The 13768-nt window shown below is 42.2% G+C and overlaps 1 protein-coding gene across 25 annotated transcripts in view; it reads right to left on the bottom strand.

Annotated features, from left to right (window-relative positions):
* LOC119007749 (protocadherin alpha-C2-like) overlaps positions 1-13768 on the bottom strand; it is a 191839-nt gene that overhangs the window by 45146 nt on the left and 132925 nt on the right. The window contains exons 1-2 of one of the 25 annotated variants that reach the window (XM_037077635.1): positions 7589-9845; positions 7378-7504 (exon numbers count right to left, since the gene is read on the bottom strand). The exons of 20 other annotated variants lie outside the window; for them this stretch is intronic. In XM_037077635.1, the coding sequence (XP_036933530.1) occupies positions 7378-7504; positions 7589-9747 (2286 nt within the window). In that variant the 5' untranslated portion in view covers positions 9748-9845. Of the gene's footprint in view, positions 1-418; positions 2888-3878; positions 6352-7377; positions 9846-10801; positions 13291-13768 lie in introns of those variants that run through there. 4 more of the 25 variants (XM_037077622.1, XM_037077627.1, XM_037077611.1 and 1 more) reach the window with 4 other exon arrangements.

Below are 13768 nucleotides of genomic sequence, written 5' to 3'. Positions count from 1 at the left end.
TTTTTGTTTTCAGTAGTCTCTGAAGCAGCAACATTTACAACAGACTGGCACAAAACTAAGTTCAGCACCACGGAGAGCTCAGTGGAGTCAGAAGCTGGGAGCTAGTTCAACTCTTCGTCTAAAACAAACAAGTTGTTTACTCACAAAACAATTTTAGGCTTAGTAGTGAGGCACAGTAGTTCAAGTAGAGAACATGAGTCACATATTCTGAAAGAGTTCGAAGTCATGTTACAACTAGTAGATAAGCAATATTATAGATCTAACATTTAATTGCAGTATTGTAAAACGACCACTTGAAGTTTCAACAAGTATGATCGACATTCTGCGTTATTATTCATCAAAATACGCCAAATTATTACTCATAAGCAGTAAGGAAATTACTTTATGTTTTTTAGGATAACATTGATGAGTAACCTACCTTCTCTTTGTTGGGTAAAGTCTGAGTTCTGGTAAAAGTATCTCCTCCATTAATACTGATCAATTCTGCATCTGCAGGCGGAAACGGTGCGGGGAAAACCACTACGTCACTCTTGAGCGTGTCTGAGCTGAAACACACGTCATACTGCTGAGTAGATTTGGAGTAAGACCAGCTCCCGTCAGGGTGGGTGGTGATCATGGGGGCTCCGTACCTGCTGAAACTGCCGTCTGTCCTGTGGCATTTGACAGCTATTAAACTGATGAGACTGAGCAGAAAGATGACTGACACTGACACGATGGCGATCAGCAGATACAGGTTCAAATCAGAGAAGCTCTCCTCCTTTATGGGCACATGTCTGAACTGAGTCTGGATGTCAGCCGTGCTTTCGACCACCACCACATCAATAGTCACAGTAGCTGACAGGGAGGGTTCTCCGTTATCAGAGACCAACACCACCAAGGGGTGAGTTTTCAGGTCATTGTCACTCATTCTCCTCTTAGTCCTGATCTCTCCGCTGCTGGTTCCGATCCGGAACAGGTTGTTTCCTTTGGGCTCTGACAGGTGATAAGACAGCAGCGCATTGTATCCAGAGTCTGCGTCTACAGCCCTGATCTTTGCCACAAAGTATCCCGCTTCAGCAGAATAGGGGATGCTCTCACTGTTAACGGAGCCGTGCTCAGAATAGGGCGCGAGAATTGTTGGATTATTGTCATTTTCATCGAGTATTAAAACGTTCACAGTCACGTTGCTGCTGAGCGGAGGAACACCAGAGTCTGTGGCCTGAACTTTAAACTGAAACGTTTTTAACTCCTCAAAGTTAAAAGACTGCAGACTGACTATATCTCCTGTCTCTGAGTTGATGTTTACCATCGATGAAATTGGAATGTTGTTTGTAGAACTATCCAACAATTTATAAGTCAGTTTTGCATTACTGTCCAGATCAGGATCAAAGGCAGTTACTGTGCTAATAACGGAGCCTGTGGGACTGTTTTCTTTCACATAAACATTAATCACAGGCTCCATAAATCGAGGTGAATTATCATTGACATCAGAAACGTGAACAGTGATGACTCTGATACTGGACAGAGGAGGACTTCCTTCATCTGTGGCTGTGATGGTGACATTGTAAACAGAAGTGTTTTCTCTGTCCAGTGGTCCATCTACTACTAATGAATAGTCATTTTTGTAGTTGGACTTGAGTTTAAAGGGAACAGAGCCAACTACCTTACAGTTAGTTATTCCGTTGTTTCCTCCATCTTTATCACTCACTGTCACCAGAGCAACGATTGTCCCCAGCTCTGCGTCTTCTTTCACCGGAGTCATGAGTGACGTCACAGATATTTCTGGGGCATTGTCATTCACATCAATTATCTCTATCAGCAGTTTAGCTTGTGCACTACGAGGGGAAGTGCCTTGATCTCTTGCCTGAACTCTGACTTCATAAGCAGGAGTCTCTTCATAATCTAGTGTTCCCTTCACAGTGATCTCTCCTGTTTCTGGATTCAGATCAAATATATTTGAAGGATCAATATTTCCTCGTTTGATAAACGAATACAGGATCTTACTGTTCATTCCCTCGTCTGAATCTGTTGCATTTAACTTTATTACCAAGGTTCCATGTGCTGCGTTTTCACGAACACGCACTTTATAAAGCGATTTGCTAAAAGTGGGTATGTTATCATTGGCATCGATTACATTTACAATTATTTGTAATGATCCTGATCTCGGAGGTTTTCCTCCATCGACAGCCGTCAAGACGAGTGTGATCACCGTCTGTTTCTCTCGGTCTAAAGCTTTCTGCAGCACTAACTCAGCAGACACACCGTGTTCTCCACCGCTCTGCACATCAAGCGAGAAATATTCATTTTGGCTCAGCTTGTAGGTCTTTACTGAGTTGCTGCCTATGTCTGCATCGACTGCTACTGGAAGAAGATATCTCTCTCCTGTTAAAGATGACTCGGAAATATTCCAAGAATACGTCTTTTCAACAAAAGCAGGGGAATTATCGTTTATATCTAAAACGTTAACCTCTATGCGGTGTGCAGTCATTGGGTTGTTCAGAACAGCTTGTATTTTCAACGAGCATTTTACTACATTGGGACAAAGCTCCTCTCTGTCTATCCTTTCGGCAACAAAGAGGTCCCCGGTCCGCAAATTCACCTCAAAATACTTCTTACTGTAACTCGAAACAATACGTAGATCCCTGTTCTCTAGCTCCTGTATGTTGAGGTTTAAATCCTTCGCAATATTTGCTACTACGGTGCCTTTGTTCACCTCCTCGGAAATGGAGTAGGATAACTGCGACTCGGACCAGTCACAGAGACAAAGAAACACGAGAATGTGAATCCAGTCATATTCCTTCCGTCGTCGAAAATACATAGTTGAAGCAACAAAAAAACTGAATCCAAACGATCATTTATCCTCAGTAGAGCTATCAGCGTCCAGAGAAATGTTTTTGTGTCTCGCCCCCTGTCCTTCTCGACACTGCACCTTCCGCGAATGGACTAATCGCTGATGACGATTTAATTTTTCCCACAGAGAGGAGGAGTTTTAGATTTACAACACTTTCATATCTACGGTCTCCTGCGACATCATGTGGTGAATGATAGGTACACAAATACTATTCAAGATTTACAAACCCTGATCATTTATATTATTATGAATGACATGAGTGATTAAGTCCACAATGTAAAACTTAATTTTACAATTTAAAGTCTTGCGACCCAGAATCACATTTAAAAGAAAAAAAAAAAATTCACTGACTAAACAAACTATTGCAAAGGACCAATTATGTAATGCAACCATAAAGAAATGACTTTGAAACAATTATAAATCAAAGAAACTAGCATGATTTACCAGCAGGATGGAACAGACACCACAACTCAATGCAGAATTCCGCAACCACGGACAGCACCTTTCAGTAATTTCAACTTTAGGTAACACCAGATCACAGCAGAATGATACCAGTCATACTCATGAGGTTACAAACATAGCTGTTTAAATTAAGTTAAATATCAGCTTAGATAATTTAATCACTTATTTTATGTTTTCAGTAGTCTCTGAAGCAGCAACATTTACAACAGACTGGCACAAAACTAAGTTCAGCACCACGGAGAGCTCAATATAGTCAGAAGCTTTGAGCCAGTTTGAATGTTCGTCTAAAACGAACAAGTTGTTTACTCACAAAACAATTTCAGGCTTAGTTTTGAGACACAGCACTTCAAGTAGGGAACATGAGTCACATATTCTGAGACAGTTCGAAGTCATGTTACAACTTGTAGTCAAGCAATATTATAGATCTACTAACATTTAATTGCAGTATTGTAAAAAGACCACTTCAAGTTTCAACAAGTGTGATCGACTTTCTGCGTTAATATTCATCAAAATGCGCCAAATTATTACTCATACGCTGTAAGTTAATTACTTTATGTTTTTAGGATAACATTGGTGAATAACCTACCGTCTCTTTGTTGGGTAAAGTCTGAGTCCGGGTAAAAGTGTCTCCTCCGTTTATACTGATCAGTTCCCCATCTACAGGCGGAAACGGTGCAGGGAAAACCACTACGTCACTCTTGAGCGTGTCTGAGCTGAAACACACGTCATACTGCTGAGTAGATTTGGAGTAAGACCAGCTCCCGTCAGGGTGGGTGGTGATCATGGGGGCTCCGTACCTGCTGAAACTGCCGTCTGTCCTGTGGCATTTGACAGCTATTAAACTGATGAGACTGAGCAGAAAGATGACCGACACCGACACGATGGCGATCAGCAGATACAGGTTCAAATCAGAGAAGCTCTCCTCCTTTATGGGCACATGTCTGAACTGAGTCTGGATGTCAGCCGTGCTTTCGACCACCACCACATCAATAGTCACAGTAGCTGACAGGGAGGGTTCTCCGTTATCAGAGACCAACACCACCAAGGGGTGAGTTTTCAGGTCATTGTCACTCATTCTCCTCTTAGTCCTGATCTCTCCGGTGCTGGTTCCGATCCGGAAGAGGTTGCTTCCCTTGGGCTCAGACAGGTGATAAGACAGCAGCGCATTGTATCCAGAGTCTGTGTCTACAGCCCTGATCTTTGCCACAAAGTATCCCGCTTCAGCAGAATAGGGGATGCTCTCACTGTTAATGGAGCCGTGCTCAGAATAGGGCGCGAGAATTGTTGGATTATTGTCATTTTCATCGAGTATTAAAACGTTCACAGTCACGTTGCTGCCGAGCGGAGGAACACCAGAGTCTGTGGCCTGAACTTTAAACTGAAACGTTTTTAACTCCTCGAAGTTAAAAGACTGCAAACTGACTATATCTCCAGTCTCTGAGTTGATGTTCACCATTGATGAAAGTGGAATGTTTTTTGCAGAAGTATCCAACAAAGTGTAAATCAGTTTTGCATTACTGGCCAAATCAGGATCAAAGGCAGTTACTGTGCTAATAACGGAGCCTGTGGGACTGTTTTCTTTCACATAAACATTAATCACAGGTTCCATAAATCGAGGTGCATTATCATTGACATCAGAAACGTGAACAGTGATGACTCTGATACTGGACAGAGGAGGACTTCCTTCATCTGTGGCTGTGATGGTGACATTGTAAACAGAAGTGTTTTCTCTGTCCAGTGGTCCATCTACTACTAATGAATAGTCGTTTTTGTAGTTGGACTTGAGTTTAAAGGGAACAGAGCCAACTACCTTACAGTTAGTTACTCCATTGTTTCCTCCATCTTGATCACTCACTGTCACCAGAGCAACGATTGTCCCCAGCTCTGCGTCTTCTTTCACCGGAGTCATGAGTGACGTCACAGATATTTCTGGGGCATTGTCATTCACATCAATTATCTCTACCAGTAGTTTAGCTTGTGCACTACGAGGGGTAGTGCCTTGATCTCTTGCCTGAACTCTGACTTCATAAGCAGGAGTCTCTTCATAATCTAGTGTTCCCTTCACAGTGATCTCTCCTGTTTCTGGATTTAGATCAAAAACATTTGATCGGTCCATATTGCCACGTTTGATAAATGAATACAGGATCTTACTGTTCATTCCCTCGTCTAAATCTGTTGCATTTAACCTCATAACTAGTGTTCCTGGGGTCGCATTTTCTCTGACACGTGCCTTATAAAGAGATTTGTTAAATGTCGGTGTATTGTCATTGACATCTAATACATTGATAGTTAACTGAAGTGTTCCTGATCGAGGTGGTTTACCACCATCCACAGCCGTCAAGACGAGTGTGATCACCGACTGTTTCTCTCGGTCTAAAGCTTTCTGCAGCACTAACTCAGCAGACACACCGTGTTCTCCACCGCTCTGCACATCAAGCGAGAAATATTCATTTTGACTCAGCTTGTAGGTTTTAACGGAGTTACTACCTATGTCTGCATCTTCTGCTATTGGGAGAAGATATCGCTCCCCCGGTGACAGTAATTCCGAGATATTCAATAACTGCGATTGTTCAGTGAAAACAGGCGAGTTGTCATTTATATCTAAAAGGTTTACTTCAATACGATGTGCAGACATTGGATTGTTTAAAACCGCCTGTAGTTTCAAGGAGCATTTTACCGTATTTGGACAAAACTCCTCTCTGTCTATTCTGTCGTCAACAACGAGGTTCCCGGTCCGCAAATCCACATCAAAATATTTCTTCTTGTAACTCGACACGATTTGGACATCTCTGCTTTCTAGATCCTGTACATTGACGTTCAAATCCTTGGCGATATTCCCCACTACGGTGCCTTTGTTCACCTCCTCGGAGATGGAGTAAGATATCTGTGAGGCAGAGCCGTCACAAAGACAAAGCAGCGCAACAACAAGAATCCAGGCATGTTCATTTTGTCGGCGTGAATACATCCTTGGTGCCATAACGGAGCTGAACCGAGTAACGCATTAATCCAATGTATAGGTAATTCCTACAAAAGCAAATTTCCCCGTTTAAACTCCAGCATTTCTCGTCCCAACACCACCGAATGCCGAGGAGATTATGTGGGCCAATGACGATTTCATTTTTTCCCATCCGGGAAGGAGGAGTTTTATACGTATATACAGACACATTCTGATCTATGGTCTCCTGCGACATCTTGTGGTGAACGGTGGATATGTTTTACTTTACCTCTTCAGTTCATTTGGAGTATATCTCTACACAAAACATGTATAGGGTATCGAAATGAAGCCCAAAACCTCACTATGATTTGGCAGTAAATCATAAACTGCTAAAAGTCCATCACCATCATCCAGATTATGCTTGTTAGTACTAATGGTGAGCTTCTGAAAATGTGTTCAATGTTCAGAGTGCAACAGACATTCAGTGATGGAGGTTTCCAAAGCCAGACAAGCCACTTAAAAGTGAAAACACAGGAATGTATCTATATAAAGTCAAAAAGACAAAATAATTATTTCATGTGATTTAAAAACAATATAAACTCTATTCAGTAAACAGTGTTATTAAATAAAGTGACGAACCAACGTTTTTTTGACAGTAGGAGGCACAGAAACCATGTTACAAGCCTGACTTCAGGACCACGGAGAGCGCCATTTCACAAGATTTTGGATTATCAAGAGCTATTTTCATTTCAAAGTTGAAAAATAGTGTTAGAGAGCAGAATGGTAATGGAACCAATGACCATCAGATCAGCACCATGTTGATTCTTGCCATAGTAACACAGACCTGCTGGGGTCAGGGTGACTTATACTATTACCAGGAGTCAACTTCACTACAAATGATAGTTCGAAAAAAAAACCTTTACTCATCACATGGCATATTAAGACACAAACAAACACCTTGGTTATTTCAGTTTGTATGAGACTAAGATGTGAAGTACAATATCATTACAGAATACATTTTGTGTTTTGTTTTAACAGAGATGTGTAGCTCAAACCAGTGCAAGCAAAATGGAACACATTCTGAAAGGAGGCGAGTTATGCTGCTGCAGTTTAGTTGTACTGAATGAAATTAATCTCCATGATAGCCTACCTTCTCTTTGTTGGGTAAAGTCTGAGTCCTGGTAAAAGTGTCTCCTTCGTTAATACTGATCAGTTCCCCATCTACGGGCGGAAACGGTGCGGGGAAAACCACTACGTCACTCTTGAGGGTGTCTGAGCTGAAACACACGTCATACTGCTGAGTAGATTTAGAGTAAGACCAGCTCCCGTCAGGGTGGGTGGTGATCATGGGGGCTCCGTACCTGCTGAAATTGCCGTCTGTCCTGTGGCATTTGACAGCTATTAAACTGATGAGACTGAGCAGAAAGATGACTGACACTGACACGATGGCGATCAGCAGATACAGGTTCAAATCAGAGAAGTTCTCCTCCTTTATGGGCACATGTCTGAACTGAGTCTGGATGTCAGCCGTGCTTTCGACCACCACCACATCAATAGTCACAGTAGCTGACAGGGAGGGTTCTCCGTTATCAGAGACCAACACCACCAAGGGGTGAGTTTTCAGGTCATTGTCACTCATTCTCCTCTTAGTCCTGATCTCTCCGGTGCTGGTTCCGATCCGGTAGAGGTTGTTTCCTTTGGGCTCAGACAAGTGATAAGACAGCAGTGCATTGTATCCAGAGTCTGCGTCTACAGCCCTGATCTTTGCCACAAAGTATCCTGCTTCAGCAGAATAGGGGATGCTCTCACTGTTAACGGAGCCGTGCTCAGAATAGGGCGCGAGAATTGTTGGATTATTGTCATTTTCATCGAGTATTAAAACGTTCACAGTCACGTTGCTGCTGAGCGGAGGAACACCAGAGTCTGTGGCCTGAACTTTAAACATAAATGTCTTTAACTCCTCGAAGTTAAAAGACTGCAGACTGACTATATCTCCAGTCTCTGAGTTGATGTTTACCATCGACGAAATTAGAATATTTTTTGTAGAACTATCCAACAATTTGTAAGTCAGTTTTGCATTACTATCCAAATCAGGATCAAAGGCAGTTACTGTGCTAATAACGGAGCCTGTGGGACTGTTTTCTTTCACATAAACATTAATCACAGGTTCCATAAATCGAGGTGCATTATCATTGACATCAGAAACGTGAACAGTGATGACTCTGATACTGGACAGAGGAGGACTTCCTTCATCTGTGGCTTTGATGGTGACATTGTAAACAGAAGTGTTTTCTCTGTCCAGTGGTCCATCTACTACCAATGAATAGTCATTTTTGTAGTTGGACTTGAGTTTAAAGGGAACAGAGCCAACTACCTTACAGTTAGTTACTCCATTATTTCCTCCATCTTTATCACTCACTGTCACCAGAGCAACGATTGTCCCCAGCTCCGCGTCTTCTTTCACTGGAGTCATGAGTGACGTCACAGATATTTCTGGGGCATTATCATTCACATCAATTATCTCTATCAGCAGTTTAGCATGTGCACTACGAGGAGATATACCTTGATCCCTTGCTTGAACTCTGACTTCATAAGCAGGAGTCTCTTCATAATCTAGTGTTCCCTTCACAGTGATCTCTCCTGTTTCTGGATTTAAATCAAATATATTGGATCGATCCGTACTACCTCGTTTGATTAAGGAATACGAGATCTTACTGTTCATGCCTTCGTCTAAATCTGTTGCATTCAGTTTTATTATAACTGATCTTTGCGCTGCATTTTCATGCACACGTAGTTTATAAAGTGATTTGCTAAACATTGGTGGATTATCATTTGCATCTATTACGTTTACATGTATCTTTAACGTACCAGATCTAGCTGGTTTTCCTCCATCCACAGCGGTTAGAATAAGTGTAATCACTGGCTGTTTCTCTCGGTCTAAAGCTTTCTGCAGCACTAACTCAGCAGACACACCGTGTTCTCCACCGCTCTGCACATCAAGCGAGAAATATTCATTTTGGCTCAGCTTGTAGCTTTTCACAGAGTTGCTGCCTATGTCTGAGTCTTCTGCTATTGGGAGAAGATATCGTTCTCCCGGTGACATTGATTCGGAGATGTTTAACGGATGCAACTGTTCAATGAATTCTGGCGAGTTATCATTTATATCTAACACACTGACCTCAATGCGGTGTACATTCATTGGATTGCTTAAAACGGCCTGTATTCTTACGGAGCATTGCGCTGTGTTCGGACAAAGCTCCTCTCTGTCTATCCTTTCGTCAACAAAGAGGTTCCCGGTGCGCAAATTCACGTCAAAATATTTCTTACTGTAACTCGAAACAACACGTAGATCCCTGCTTTCCAGGTCTTGTACATTCAGATTCAAATCCTTTGCGATATTTCCCACCACGGTGCCTTTGTTCACCTCCTCGGAAATGGAGTAGGATAACTGCGAAGCGGACCAGTCACAAAGACACAGCAGAGTAACAGCACGAATCCAGGCGTATCCCTCGTTCCCCATCGTTGTACAGTACACACCGATTCCCGCTATACATGTATTTCCATTTCATGTATGTATCCGTCGTAAACAAGAGTATCCAGCGGCAGAGCTTCTCACCACCGTACTGTCCCAGCGTCTCTCTAAAGTGAGGCGGATGATGGTGTTAGGTTCCCCGTGCAGGGAGGAGTTTTACACATAATGTCGCAATCATATCTGTGGTCTCCAGCGACATCGTGTGGTAAATGACGCATATATCAACATAAATTTGAGACACTTAGCCCATTGGTTTACTGTATTATAGCAGACGTGGTCTTTTAAATCCTTGCCACATATATTGTGGATTACTGCATATAGTATGGAAACAAAATAGAAGGTGAGATTTTATGTTTCATTTTAGTTATTTAACAATGCCCGTTCTTATGTGTAAGTCTGAAAATTAAAGGAGCAATTCAAGGTCACTTATTTCTAAGCATTTTACGTTATTTCAGATCACTTGAGCAAACAATTAGATAATCAGTCATCCAAGTAGCCCAATCCCTAACAGTTTCTGAAGAAATAGAGAGGGTTTAACAATGGAAAGATTCAGAGAGCTAACAGAATCGTAAAGTTGCTGTGAGGTATTTCAGCACCAAGGAGAGCGTTGTAACTACATTCAGGCTTTAAACCACATGAGCCCAGTGTACAAATGATCTGTCTAGAGCCAAAAGTATCAAATAGCCCTGTTCTCAGAGACATCCTTGAAACATAAGAGAAAATGAGCTCCCTGTCTTTGATGTGGTATAAAAGATTGGTAGCTAAAAAATTGCAATTTTGTTGAGTTCATGTAACGACAATATGTTGGCGTAAAAAGTGGAAATCATTGTTATGGCAACTTGGGAGCTACTTCATGTATTACTGTGATTTCAGGCCGTGACTACCCCTGACTAGTGCACGAACTTCATAATCACACGAAAAAGTAATAGCAGAATATTTAAAACATGGCAATTGTACATATTTTAAGAACTTCATTTAAAACTGAAGAACACGGAAACAAAATATACACATATTGGTAGTGTTCACTCTTTATGCCTCTTACCTTTTCTTTATTAGGTAAAGTCTGAGTCCGGGTAAAAGTGTCTCCTCCATTAATACTGATCAGTTCCCCATCAACAGGCGGAAACGGTGCAGGAAAAACTACTACGTCACTCTTGAGCGTGTCCGAGCTGAAACACACGTCATACTGCTGAGTAGATTTGGAGTAAGACCAGCTCCCGTCAGGGTGGGTGGTGATCATGGGGGCTCCGTACCTGCTGAAACTGCCGTCTGTCCTGTGACATTTGACAGCTATTAAACTGATGAGACTGAGCAGAAAGATGACCGACACCGACACAATGGCGATCAGCAGATACAGGTTCAAATCAGAGAAGCTCTCCTCCTTTATGGGCACATGTCTGAACTGAGTCTGGATGTCAGCCGTGCTTTCGACCACCACCACATCAATAGTCACAGTAGCTGACAGGGAGGGTTCTCCGTTATCAGAGACCAACACCACCAAGGGGTGAGTTTTCAGGTCATTGTCACTCATTCTCCTCTTAGTCCTGATCTCTCCGGTGCTGGTTCCGATCCGGAACAGGTTGTTTCCTTTGGGCTCTGACAGGTGATAAGACAGCAGCGCATTGTATCCAGAGTCTGCGTCTACAGCCCTGATCTTTGCCACAAAGTATCCCGCTTCAGCAGAATAGGGGATGCTCTCACTGTTAACGGAGCCGTGCTCAGAATAGGGCGCGAGAATTGTTGGATTATTGTCATTTTCATCAAGTATTAAAACGTTCACAGTCACGTTGCTGCTGAGCGGAGGAACACCAGAGTCTGTGGCCTGAACTTTAAACTGAAACGTTTTTAATTCCTCGAAGTTAAACGACTGCAGACTGACTATATCTCCTGTCTCTGAGTTTATATTCACCATTGATGAAATCGGAAAACCTTTTGGATAATTATCCAGTAATGAATACATTAATTTAGCATTTTCGTTTGCATCTGCATCCTCAGCAGTTGTCCTTGCGACAACATCTCCCACCTTACTATTCTCTTTCACGTAAATAGTTATGTTGGCACCTGGGAAACTAGGCGCGTTGTCATTCACATCAGAAATCTGCACAGTGATTACAGCAGTGCTGGAAAGAGCCGGAATACCTTCATCCATAGCAGTGATGGTTACATTGTACTGTGGCACAAGCTCTCTATCGAGGAGACCGTCAACTATCAAAGAGTAATAGTTTTTGTAATTTGACGTTAATGTAAAAGGGACTGAATCTTTAATCTTACAAGTAAGAAGGCCATTCTGCCCTCCATCTTTATCAGTCACAGTCACTAACGCAACCACTGTTCCAATTTCAGCACTTTCCTTCACTGGACTCATTAGTGAGGTTATAGAGATCTCTGGTGCATTGTCATTTACATCGACCACCTCTACCAGCACTTTAGAATAACCACTGCGAGGGGACGCGCCTTGGTCTGTTGCCTGTACTCTTAATTCATATGCATTACTTTCCTCATAATCCAAATTGGCCTTTACAACGATTTCACCACTTTCCGGAATGACGGTGAATTTTTCAGCAGAATTCACATTTCCTCTTTTCATTAAAGAATATCTGATATCTGAATGTGGACCTTCGTCTAAATCGCTTGCATTTAGTTTCAATATTGTTGTACCTGTAGGTACAGTTTCGCTGACTCTCACTTTATAAAGCGACTTGCTAAACGACGGTGTGTTATCATTGACATCTATCACATTGACAATGATTTGCATCGTGCCAGACCTCGCAGGTTTTCCTCCGTCTACAGCTGCTAAAGTTAGTTTAATAATATGCTGTTTCTCTCGGTCTAAAGCTTTCTGCAGCACTAACTCAGCGGACGCGCTGTCTCCTCCGCTCATCACATCAATGGAGAAATGCTCGTTGGTACTTAACTTGTAGGTTTTCACTGAATTGCTGCCTGTGTCTGCATCTTGAGCTATCGGGAGCGGATACCTTTCTCCCGATGAAGAAGACTCGGATATATTAAACACATGGATTTGCTCGAGGAAGGATGGTGCATTATCATTTATGTCAACAATGATGACCTCAATGCGATGAATATTCATAGGATCGCTCAACAGTCCCTCTATATTTAGGGAACATTTAGGTGAATTCGGACAAAGCTCCTCGCGGTCTATCCTTTCGTTAACAACCAAGGCTCCCGTTCTTACATTTGCCTCGAAATATTTCTTACTGTATCCCGAAACAATCCGAAATCCCCGTTCCTCCAGTTGCTGTGTCTGAATGTTTAAATCCTTTGCAAGATTCCCCACCACTGTGCCTTTGTCCACCTCCTCGAAAACGGAGTACGAAATCTGAGCAGCAGACCAGTCAGATAAACAAAGAAGAATGGCGCACAGCATCCATTCTGCCTCTCTACACCGTTGACGACCCATCCTTTTCTTCAGATAAGAAGCCCAGCCAAACAAACGTCATTGATCCACAAGAAACGTAAAATATCCAAAAGACAGCCGAGCTCACTACGTGTCAAAACGATCTCTCAGACCGAATGGTTTACTAACCCATCCCCTACGAAACGTACAGGCTGTGTCTGATTTCACCGACGAGGAGGAGGAGGAGAAGGAGGAGGAGTTTTAAGTCATTAATGAACACGATTAAACCCGTGGTCTCCAGCGACATCTTGCGTTCCTCTGACAGAACACAGTGGATTCTTACCAACAACACCTCATGAGTTAGTGTTTTCGTTAACAATACATAATGAATGTTTATGAGCTGACTGCTGAAGGCTTGTGTTTGTTTGTTGTAAAAGCAAAACGGTAGGAATAGCAGAAGTATCCACGTCATTGGAAACGAGATTAAACAGAGAAGAATATTATAACTGGAAAGAGAGGCAATGTATTGATCTTTGTTGAATAAAAAAAACTGAATAAATTAAATAAATAACGATTGTATAAGACTGTTCTTTTGCTGCTACATATATAATAATAAGCTTCCACCACCAAAACAACTAAAAAGCACGTTTATAA

The sequence above is a fragment of the Acanthopagrus latus genome, chromosome 18 (assembly GCF_904848185.1).
Source record: "Acanthopagrus latus isolate v.2019 chromosome 18, fAcaLat1.1, whole genome shotgun sequence".
Classification (NCBI taxonomy): domain Eukaryota; kingdom Metazoa; phylum Chordata; class Actinopteri; order Spariformes; family Sparidae; genus Acanthopagrus; species Acanthopagrus latus.
This window is presented reverse-complemented; position numbering and strand designations above follow the sequence as displayed.